Consider the following 12,151-nt stretch of genomic DNA (forward strand, 5'->3'; position numbering starts at 1 on the left):
AGCAAATGGGTCGTTAGAGAGATATAAGGTGAGATTGGTGGCTAAGGGATATACTAAGACATATGGTGTGAATTATCTAAAGACCTTTGCCTCAATTGCAAAGATGAACACGGTAAGAATTTTGTTATCATTAACAACTAACTATAATTGGGATCTACAACAATTTGGCATAAAAAATGCATTCTTTTCATGGAGATTTGGAAGAAGAAATTTATATGGAAGTTCCTCCTAGATTTGAAAGTGACCTAGTCGCTAAAAGGTATGTAAATCAAAGAAAGCTCTATATGGGCTAAAATAGTCTCCAAGGGCGTGGTTTGGAAGGTTTGCCAAAGTGATGAAAAACATGGGATCCAAACAAAGTCAAGGAGATCACACGTTGTTCATCAAGCATTCAAATTCAAGGGGGGTAAATGTAGACGATATCATCATGATGGGAAATGACGAAAAGGAGAGAAACTTTAAGGCAATGCTTGTCTAAGGAATTTGCAATTAAAGAGTTAGGAAGTTGAAATACTTCCTAGGAATCGAGGTTTGCACATTTGATGCAGGGCATTTTTATTTCTCAGTAGAAATATGTAATGGACTTTCTCAAAGAAATAGGAAAGTTGGTGTGTAGGCTAGCAAGCACACCAATAGATCTTAATCATAAGCTTAGAGAGGCTGAGGAAAATGCTGCTGTAGATAGAAATGTATTAACGTTTAGTAGGAAAACTCGTTTATCTCTGTCACACAAGACTGAACATAGCATATGTTGTAAGTGTGATTAGTCAGTTCATGCATAATCCAAAAGAGGTTCATCGACAAGTTGCTAACATGGTGTTACAATATCCCAAGGAGTCTCCAGGAAGAGGCATCTTGTTTAAACAAAACATAGGACTAGTATTGGAAGCATACACAGACGCAGATTATGCTGGATCTGTGGTTGACAAAAGATCAACCATCGAGTATTGTACCTTTCTTGGTGGAAATTTGGTAACATGGAGAAGTTAAAAACAAAGTGTGATGGCTAGATCCAATGCATAAGCAGAATTTACGCAATGGCTCAAGGAGTGTGTGGATTACTATGGTTGAAGATCATTTTGGAAGATTTGAAGATTCAATAGGATGGCCTAATGAGACTTTACTAGGACAACAAATCTGCAATCAGTATTGCACACAATCTAGTGCAACACAATCGAACGAAGCACATAGAGATAGACAAACATTTTATTAAAGAGAAATTAGGTAGTGGATTGATTTGTACTCTTATGTGTCTACTAACCACCAACTTGTAGATATACTCACCAAAGGTTTAAACAATACAATGTTTCAAGCAAGTGTATTCAAGCTGGGAATGGAAAACATCTATTCACTAGCTTGAGGGGGAGTGTGAAAGTATGAAATCAAAAGGTCGTAGTTGTATAATAGTGCAATTGGGAAGTGAATAAGGACAATCCCATAATCAAAGGGATTTTGTGTAATTAGGTTAGGAAGGATACTAATTTCAGTGTTAGGAATATGTGTATATATATGACTCTCTGTACAAATTATAAAGTGTTTGTCTACCTCCACATGTTTGGTCCGACCATATTGCACAAGCTCATGTGTAATATGGATTGCTGATTTGTTGTTGTAGTAGAATGTTATGGGCACTTCCCAGTTAATCTTTAGAACTTTTTTTTTTTAATTTTTTTTTATTAGAAATGAACATTTGTATTAAAAAAGAAGAACATGAGAAAGATGAAAAGTCCTCCCCATGATGTATAAACCTGACCAAAAATAAAGTAAACCTCCACTAAATCGAGAGGGCTATACAAAAAGGACAAAAGGCTTATACACGAATGACAAACCTTAACCCTATGGACCCAACCCAAAGGTGTACAAATCGACAACTAGCTAAATTGAAATTACACTCAAATGATAGGGTTTAAAAATGTTTGTATAGTAAACCCAAATAGAAACAAAGAACTGAAGCGAGTCTTACATCAACTTCGGCGACCTCCAAGTATCCTAAAAAATCCTAGTGTTCCTCTTTCTCCACAACAAAGAGAGACACTATCCTCCAAAGAGTCTTGCTTCTGATAGAATTCCCAAAGCACTTGAAGGAAATCACCATCATATCACGAATATTGCCTAGCTAAACCCAATCCATCCCAACCTGTGAGAAAATCCTATGCCACAAACTCAAAGTAATCAGACAATGCAAGAAGAGACCCTCCCCAAATGATGCACCAATAAGGACTAAGGGTTGTGAAAGACGTCCTCAACTATAGCATGTCATTGATATTTGCCTTCTTATATGTCACTAACCATGGAAAGGCCCTGACTTTAGAAGGGACTCTTAACTTCCACAAAAAATTAGCAGGATAGAAAAGAGCAAAATCTGAGAAATTGGATAAGGCGTAAAAAAACGAGTTTACTTAGAAAACTCCTGAAAAATAAGGAACCCAAGCTTTCACATCTAGAACAAAAGGAGATAAATGAACACTTGAAAGTAAGTACATTAGTCTTTCAAGATCCACATTCTCCACATCAATTAGATTGCGATGAAAGGTGAGGTCCTAAGACAGAGAAGTGTTATTACCCAGGATAGCTAAAATAGGACGGTTTTTAGTTGTGGTGACTTTGAACAATCTTGGAAATTGTAAGCAAAAAGGTTGATCCCCCCACCATAGATCTTCCCAAAAACAAATAATGGTCCCATCACCCATTACAAAGCGAGTGTGTGTAGAAAAAACTTGGAGTATATGTTCAATGGCCTTCTAGGGGCAATGATGTGACCATCTGACTATATTATTAGTGTCTTATCCATTAGAATGTGCCCCATAGATACTTAAGATAACCTGATGCCAAAGGGCAGAACTTTCCTTAGGATACCTCCAAAGCCATTTCTTTAATAAAGTTTGGTTCCTCAGAGAAATTTTCCCAAACCCTAAACCACCAAACTCCTTGGGCCTGTGGACTAAGCCTCACTTCACCAAATGATCCTTTTTGCCCTCCCCAGAACCTGACTAAAGAAAATCTCTTTGTATTTTCTCTATCCTCAAAGCTATTGAAGTTGGAATCTTGAAAAGAGAAAGAAAGTAGTTCGGGATGTGCGACAAACACGATTGAATTAGGTTGATTCTACCACCTAAGTACTTGAAAGCTCTTTCCCAACCTCCTAAAGACTCTATCCAGCACAGGGTCCCAAAAGGAAATCGAATTTGGGTTCACGCTAGCATCATTGATAGTTTCCTTGATCCACACTAGCAACATTATTATTATTACTAAGCTTGTGATTGAGCTTAATAGGTGTGTTTGTTGGTTTACTAGCTAACTTCCCAGTTTCTTTCAACAAATTTAGCACATATATAGAAATTCCCTATTGTGACCGTGTCACCTCAATACCCAAGAAGTACTTTAACTAGCTCAATTTTTTAATCTCAAACACTTTCTCAAACTATCCCGTTCGTTCTCATCATTCCTATTCATAATTTTATCGTCCACATAGACTAACAAGGTTGTAACCCCTTCTGAAGCCAAGTGCTTGATAAATAAAGTGTGATCACCTGGACTTTGCTTGTATCTGTTGGTAATCATCACCTTCGCAAATCTCTCAAACCAAGCCTGAGGAGATTGTTTCAAATTGTACAAAGCTTTCTTAAGCTTACACACTCTTCTACCTTTTAGATTCTTGCCAAATCCAGGAGGAACTTCCATATAGATTTCTTCTTTAAGATCCCCCCACCCCCCCATGTAAGAAAATATTCTTAACATCAAATTTTGCAAATTCCACTCAAAGTTAGTGGCTAAGGATAACAATAATCTCGGCCAAGGGTGCGAAGATATCTAAATAATCTTCTCCATAAGTTTGGTTATATCCCTTGGCAACAAGCCTTGCTTTATACCTCTTAATTAATCCATTTGCCTTGTATTTTATGGTAAAAACCCACTGACAACCCATTGGATTCTTTCCTTTTAGCAACTCCACTATGTCCCATGTTATATTTTTTTCTAGTCCTTCCATCTCAACACTCATGGCTTGTCTCCACTTTTCACTATTTAATGCCTTGGATAGGGTTTTAGGAATAGTAATAGTGTTTAATTAGGTAAGAAAGGCTCGGTAGAAAGGTGACAATCTATTTTTTTTTGATAGGTAAAATGTATTTATAAAAAGAAAGGTGACAATCTATCATAGGATATGAACTGAGCTAATGGGTATGAAGAATGTTTGGTACACTCGTGTACCTTTCATTATCCATGGCAACACAAAAATTATCAAAAAAAAAAAAAAAAAGATAAACAAATAAAAAACAAAAAATTCAGGTAAAGCACTAACCTCATTTCCAAAGATTGGTTCCAACTCTTGGATTTGCACATGTTCAACAAAGGATTCTTTTCTCCTCGAGTATACCTGTAGTGGTCCAAAAGGATCGTGAGCTACACTTTCATTAGTCAATGACATGGGACTAGAAGAGAATTATTGAGAGCAGGCAAAACTAGAGGGTAACTAGGACTGAACATGGGCTTGAATGAGGGAGATTGTGAAATGGAGGGCGAGTTAAGTAAGAATGAATCCTTATTCTTATCTTCCATGAATGATGTCTCCCCTTAAAGATAAGGACTAGTAAAATAATCATCTCTTTCAACAAAGATCACATTGACAAGAACAAAGAATTTCTGAGAAGGGAGATAATAACATTTATAACCCTTTTGTATTGAAGAATATCCTATAAAAATGCACTTAAGTGCATGTTGGTCTAACTTTCCTTTGCCATGATCATGTATGTGGACAAATAGAGACAGCCAATGACTCTAGGACTAAGATTATTTGAGGTATCGAAGTTGGGAAAAAACTAAGAAAACACTTGGATTTGACTCTTGAACCCCAAAATTTGAGAAGGCAACCAGTTGATGAGGTGGGCAACTGTAAGCACTGCCTCCCCCTAATAGTGTTTTGGAACATTTTTCTAAAACAAGAAGGCACAAGTAACAAAGAAGATGACCATTTTTTCTTTCAGGAATCCTATTTTATTGGGGTGTACTAATGCAAGATGACTCATCAATAATCCCTTTTTTCACAAAATAAGGGGACAAAACCTAATTAAAGTAGTCTCGAGCATTGTTAGACTTGGACCTTTTTATGCTTACACCAAATTGAGTTTTGATCATGTTATGAAAGTTTAGAAAGACACTGCTCACATAAGATTTCTGATTAAGAAGAAAGATCCAAGATACACGAGTACAATCATCAATAAACACAACAAACCATCTAGCCCTCAAAATATTACGAACCTTAGAGGGTCCTCAAGTGTCATTATGAATCAGAGAAAAAGGAATAGAGGTCTTTTGTTGCTAATTGGAAAGGAAGCACGACGGTTCTTTGCATGTCCACAAATTTCACAATGAAAGCTCTCTATATCCAATTCTTAGAACAATGAAGGAAATAAAACCGAGTCTATTAAAGGAAGTGTGTCCTAAACGGAGTTGATGAAGCCAAATCTTGTCCTTATTTTAGATGAAGCTTCCGATTAGGTATGACAAAGGAAATTTGTTCTCGATCCTATTTTGATCACCTGGTACATCAAGATAGTAAAGCCCGTTTTTTTCCTTAGCAAGTCTAATCGTCTTCCCTAAACTCTAGTCTTGAAAAACACTGAGAAGGGTAAAAGACTTAACAACAATTCACATCTTTGGTGATCCAATGTATGGACACAAGATTAGTTGAAAGTTTTGGAACATGAATTTATATGAATTTTTCCTTGACTGGCTACTACTGTCAAAGAGCCATTTGCTATGGAAATTTTCTTGTTACTTGGGCAAGGTGTGTAGGAACTTAATTTCAAAGCAGAGTTGGTCGTATGGTCCATGGCTCCTGAATCAATGGCCCAAGAATCTGAAAGAAGAGTGTGAGACATTAAATGCAGGGGAAACAGAGTACTCACCTGAAAGTGCTAAGGAGCAAGCACTGGATGGTTTTTTCTAATGATCCCAACAATCTTTTTAGCCTCTCAATATCCTCCTTGAACTCTCCATGTGTTAGGGTCTCATTCTCATCATTTGAGGGATTGTTGTTGGTGAGATTTGCATGTCCTTGAACATTTTTCTGTTGTCCGCCATTAGGCTTCCATCCCTTATTATTGTTGTTGAAGTTTGGTGGTCTTCCATATAACTTCCTACAGACATCCTTAGTGTGTCCCAGTTTCTTGCAGTAATTGCACCACCTGGATGAATTTGGTCATTTGTTTCCTGCATTGGGTTGATTTTCTGCTCCCACATTCTTCATATTTCTAGCATTTGATAGCGTAGTTAAGCTCTCTACCATAGGTGTTTCATTCATCATTACACCCTCTTCTTCCTTCCTCTGTTTGAATTATGGAAATAATTTCATTTAGAGATGGAAAGTCCTCTTTGCCCAAGACCTAACTCGGACTTGATCAAACTCTAGATTTAGACCAGCAAGGAATTCAAAATTTCTTTCTTTCTCAACAAATCTTTTCAATATGACAGCATCCTCGCTATCCTTCATTTGAATGCATTGATAATCATCCATCTCTTGCCACAAATTTTTCAGGAGATTGGCATATTCAGTCACAGATCTCTCACCTTGTTTGGTGGTTGAAATCTTCGTCTTTATCTCAAATATCTGTGTTGCATCACGCACCTTTGTGTAATTTTGTCTCACTGCCTCCTAGATTTTTTTAGCCATGGACCAAAACATGGAAGTACTACTAATCTCGGGTAGCATCAAATTCCAAAGCCATGACATAATCCTGGAATATTCCTCGTCCTAAGCCTGGAATTTGGGATCACTCTGCTCCGTACCCGTACCCAACAAGTGATTGATTTTCCTTTCACCTTAAATAATGTCTTCACAACTTGTAACCACTGCAAATAATTCTATCCATTCAATTGATATGTGGCGTGAATGTTTTGAAGCTCCCCATTGGAGTGATTTGGCAGTGCTTCAATTAGCTGTACTGCAGGAATGTTGGTGGGTTCGGTTTTCTTAGACATGGTGGACCTTTTTCTTTTTCTTTTGGATTGTAGGAGTAAAGAACCAGAAACTCAGATTGAATGAGGCTCAAAGAACCAAAAACTTGATTAAAGAAGACTAATTGGTTTAGAAGAAAACCAGGTTGACAACGGACAAAAGAATGTGAATTCTGAGAGCTTAAGGCTCTGATACCATGTGGAAAAATTGAGAAGAAAATCTCATTAATTCTGAATTGAATACACATCCGGTTATATACAAAAAGATAAGCCATACGAGTGTTATAGGAAACTGAAACTACCCTAAACCTAATCCCTATAAATCAGGGATTACATTATATCCCGGATGTAAACCTATTTACATAAAATACAAAGTCAAAACCCCTAAAGAAATGTGTTTCTCCACAATTTTCATTTTAAACATTGGACATCACTATTGATAAAGTATTCATTTCTTCTTACTCTTAATTTTTTTTCTTCTTTTTCTTTAATCTATTCAACTGCAGACAAGCTAGCTGCTCAAAGTGTAGGCTCAACAAAAGTCACTAAGCATGTTGTGCCAGCTTATCGTAGGTAATTCAACATCTCTGATTCTTATAACTATATTAATCTATTTTCTTGATCTTCTATCTTTTAGCACCTTGTTTGGGCAGGGTAAAGGCAAGGGGAGCCCTGTTGCAGGATATTGAAGACAAAGATAACTAGAAGGTAAGATATCTGAATTGGCTTGCCATGTAAATGTTTCAAATTGGCAATGTTGATTTTCATTTATAGTACTGTGAAAAAAAAATTACAGAAAAATGAAGGAAAAGGGTTCAAGTCTACTTTTGGAGTTTGTTTCCCACATGCCTTTTCATTGTTTAGATACTGGTTTCTGTTGTATGTACATGTTAGCCTTGTTTCTTAAAATAATAAAAAGGCAAAAGGGACAAATGTTGGGTTACCTGATAGATTAACCATTATATATTCTTGGACATGAGTGTATGGAATACCTTGATTAAGTCTTGTTTTTTCAAAAGGAATTCTGTAGTTTATACAATGTGTTTCTCTGAATTCCTTTTAATGTACTGAACGGTTTTAATAGTTGAAAACATTTTCTGGTGGAGACAAAGAATTTGGTTTCTAATCAAGATTTTATTTTTGCTGCTGTTTAATTTATTCTCTGGTCAACCTTTTGATTTTCTCAATCTAAATGCAATTTATTCTCTGGTGGAGACAACGTTGATTTTCCAGCATGGATTTAAATCATTCATTATGTAATCATCAACAGTGGCAGTGTTCTGTAAATTCAGATTCCAAAGTTTCATTGACTGGCAAATGCAATTTATGTTCTCACCTCATTATACATGCTAGTAGCAATGCCTCCCAATATTTTCTGGTCATTTCATTGCTGGATTAGTAATTAGGGTTGCAAATTTTTGTGCTGTAGATTCATGAGATATCCTTAATTAAAGAGAAAAAAGGGTAATTGAAGCAGCAACACTACAAAAATCTAGAAGAATTACTTTGCTGATTTCTAATGCAATGACTTCTTTTTTCCATGTCTCTGAGTATGCTCTATCAATATTAGAATACATTTGCTAGAACCTTCATATTGTATTTCTATCATGAGAGTAATCCTCTCAGTCCTCTGGTCTCGCTTTCTTGGGGTGGAAAAAGGGCCAGCAACCAGGTAAGACTACGCCGTTAGTTTGCCTGCAAGATGTAGGAAGGCATGATCAGTATCTAGATATGATTTTCAGGCACTTTGGATGTCCTTAGGGCATATAACATTATGTTTTCCTCAGCATGGGAGATGCAACCCTTTCATTTCTCATAGCATTTGAAATAAGTTTACTCCATATAGTCTATTACTATGATGGATGATTTCACCAAATTAGATGTTGCTAGCTATTTGCCTCTTTCTCTTCGTCTTTATGTTCAGCTAATCATACTGTAGATCAGTAATGGAAATGAGGAGCTAAGAAATGGGCTTATTTAAGAGGAGATTTTTTACTCCCTTGCACGGTGAAGTTTCTCTTGAACATGTTCAAATTATGTTTTTGCTCCAGATAGCTATCTTCTTGTTCTGTTTAAGAAGTTTCTCCTCTTTCATCTTGATCTGCTTTTGTATATTTGAAGGATTTCCTAGTCCTTTGCTTGTAGTTCAAAATTCATAATAAAATAGTTTGTTTCGAATTTAAAAAAAAAAACAAAAAAGAAAAGAAAACTGTGTGGGCATATTCTCTGTGATATCATCTCGTTCATGTTTTTTAAATCATCATTTGATCTATGACTGATTAAGTAATTTTCAGATGCAGACAGTTTGTTTGCACACTCAAATGCTTTGCAAATCATGGAATGATATGAATGTTATGGGATTGTGAATGGCCCTTCACAATTGTGCAAAGGTAAATTTTCATCCTGAGAGTTGAAATACCTGCTTTGGTTGCTGTTGCTTCTGCTGCTGCTACCACTGCTTCCCCAGATGCTATTCTTTCCACTGTTTTTGCTTTGACCTGCACCTAGGAATCTTTTCTTCCACCACTCCTTGTCCACATTATCTTCAGGATTGTCACACAATGACTTCTGAGAAACCTTTGAACCGTTTCCCACTGCTGGTTTCCTTTTCATTCCTAGAGAAGTTGGGAAGAACATCTTGAGAAGAAAAACCTCTTTTTCCATGCTTGCACTCCTTGTTATCCAAGGCGACTTAATGTTTTTCCTCTTTGTCTTGCTCCTCTGCTGCAAGAGTTCAATTTCAGAGTTGAAACTCGTACTTCTGTCTTCAACTGAACCTTCTTCTTCATCTTCCTGTGAAGTGTGCTGCTCATCGACAATATCTTTGAGGGAGAGTTCATAAGTAGATTCAGACATGTTTTTAACCATCTCCATAAGCTCTCTCCTGCCATCCGCAATCCTCTCTAGTTGTGATGCCCGTGACAGATGACTGAAACAGTGATCATGAGGCAGCAGATGTGAGGTTTCATTCCGAGTACTTTCTGACATATTCTTCCTGTTCCATAAGGGCGGTGAGCTGGCCCCAACACCATCTTCAACACAGATTTGAGGTTGAAACTCAATTTCACTGCCAAAACTCCCATGGTTTCGGGTTTTCCTGTTGGCCAGGAAGCCAAAATCCATGATGCTACCAGCATGGGAGGCATTCATGGTGGGATGGATTGGGAGGTGAAGCATGGTCTGAGGGGTAGGGGAATAAGATAAAGAGCATTCAAGGGTGAAATGGGAAGTGAGTTTATTTGGGTTGCATGATCATGGGGAGACTAAGTCAATCTCATTTTCTACATCGATTTTAATAGGGATAGTGGAAGGTCATTGCCGTCTTCTGTGGGTGTGGCCCAAATTTCCACCATTTGTCTTCCTTCCAACTTTGGTTGCCATCGTCGATGTCTTGTCTTGTGAGTCATAGACTGATTTCCAAAGTCGTGGCCCTAGTCATTATCATTTTGAATCTTAATATATAGTTTCTTTTTAAGGATTTTGCAAAGTTATGCATAAACATACTTCATATTTATTTCTTAATAATAATATTGTCCGCTTCCGCCCAGAAAAGGATTTCCAATAATAAACCGCTTTTGTGCTACGTAAAAACTAATTATCATGACATAATGTGAAGGCTTTCATTTAGTCGCTAGACAAAGCTTCTTTGCTAGTGCTGGTGTATGATTTTGTGTTCTCTTTGACTAATGGTTCGGTTCAACTAATTTTATTCACACCTTTATTCTTGGCAACCAGAAATTTAAAAATAAAATAATTAAAATTAATTTATTTATTAAAATTTATTTTAATATCTTATTTTTCCTATGAATATTTATATATATGTACTTATTGAAATAAAAATAATATATATAATTATATTCACATTTATATATCTAAGATGCTTTGATGGTTAGCTACTTATAGATTACATGAATGACCCAGGCTCTAATTCTGACCTCTCTTTAATGGGTTGCTTTCACCATACCCACATTTTCCCTCCAATAATGGCATGACACGTAAAAAGATACACAAAATGAAAAAAAGAACGAAAAAAAAACCTCCTTCGATAGGTCACCGGTAGGTTAACCAATATTTTAATGGGAGAAGATCCCATGCATGTGATATGAAAATTCTCATTACAACAATGAATTACATTATTTGAGAAATTATTGAATAAAAGTAGTAAAATATTCACAATTTAAGAATAATTGCTATGAGATGATAAAATATTTATTTTATAATATAAACTTATAACCAACCTTGTGAAAAAAGCATACATAAATATATTAAAATAAGTATTTATTGTTAAAAAATAGAATGATGATCTATTTATTGTTAATTGAAAATGATATTCATAATTTCTTAAATTGTAATTTAAATTTATTTATTGAGAAGATTGGCTAAAAATTGAATGGAAAAAGCTTTTAAAAAATATATATATATATATATATATATATATATAATTTTGAAAACATGAAGAATGTGAGAAAGGGTACACAGAATGTGAGGATTTTTTATATTCTTTGTGCCATTTTTCACATTCTACATAATCGCTACTATTTTTTGTGTTTTAATTTTGTGATTTTTTTAGGACAATTTTCATCATTTATAAGTTTAATTAATATGGGTGAACAATATTATTGCATTTCAAAGTGAAAATAAAATCCTTAAAATTGAAAAATATGTCAAATTTGGAGAGTACAATGAATGGGAGAAGTAGTTTGAAAAATGTGAGGATTATTTGTACCCCTCTATAATTTTTTAGTGTTTTAATTTTTAAAAAATTTTAGCATAATTTTCATCATTTTTAAGTTCAATCATTATGGATGAACAATATTATGGTAAGTCCAAGTGAATAAATTTCTTAGAATTAAAAAAAAACGTCAAATTTGAAGGTACAAAGAATGTGAGGATTCCTCATATTCTTCATACCCTCTATAATTTTGTGTTTTATTTTTAATTTTTTTTAAGTATAATATTCATAATTTCTAAGCATAATTAGTATAAATAAATAATATTATTTTATTTCCAAGTGAAAAAAAATCTTAAAATTGGAAAAAAAAATGTAAAATTTTAAGGGTACGAAAAATGCGAAGGAAGAGTATGAAAAATATGAGGATTCCTCAAATTGTTTGTATCTTTCTTCACATTTTTCATACCCTTTTCAATTTTTAGTATTTTATTTTTTTAAAAAAAATTGATGATATTTTCCACGTAG

General features: G+C 35.2%; 2 protein-coding genes across 3 annotated transcripts in view; one reads left to right on the top strand and one right to left on the bottom strand.

Moving 5' to 3' along the window:
- The window catches only part of LOC104879936 (uncharacterized), a 43,276-nt gene extending 35,211 nt beyond the window's left edge, over window positions 1-8,065 (top strand). For both annotated transcript variants that reach the window (XM_010654628.3, XM_019221350.2), the window contains 2 exons: window positions 7,461-7,527; window positions 7,608-8,065. In XM_010654628.3, the coding sequence (XP_010652930.1) occupies window positions 7,461-7,527; window positions 7,608-7,659 (119 nt within the window). In that variant the 3' untranslated portion in view covers window positions 7,660-8,065. The remainder of the gene's footprint in view (window positions 1-7,460; window positions 7,528-7,607) is intronic.
- Window positions 8,066-8,445: 380 nt separating this feature from the next.
- LOC100853376 (uncharacterized) lies at window positions 8,446-10,517 on the bottom strand. The gene is made up of 2 exons (XM_003632490.4): window positions 9,374-10,517; window positions 8,446-8,649 (listed from the first exon to the last, which is right to left on the bottom strand). The coding sequence occupies exons 1-2, from the start codon at window positions 10,129-10,131 to the stop codon at window positions 8,577-8,579; spliced, it is 831 nt and encodes a 276-aa protein (XP_003632538.2). The 5' UTR covers window positions 10,132-10,517; the 3' UTR covers window positions 8,446-8,576.
- Window positions 10,518-12,151: the final 1,634 nt, after the last annotated feature.

Source organism: Vitis vinifera, chromosome 7 (assembly GCF_030704535.1).
Source record: "Vitis vinifera cultivar Pinot Noir 40024 chromosome 7, ASM3070453v1".
In the NCBI taxonomy this organism is placed as follows: Eukaryota; Viridiplantae; Streptophyta; class Magnoliopsida; order Vitales; family Vitaceae; genus Vitis; species Vitis vinifera.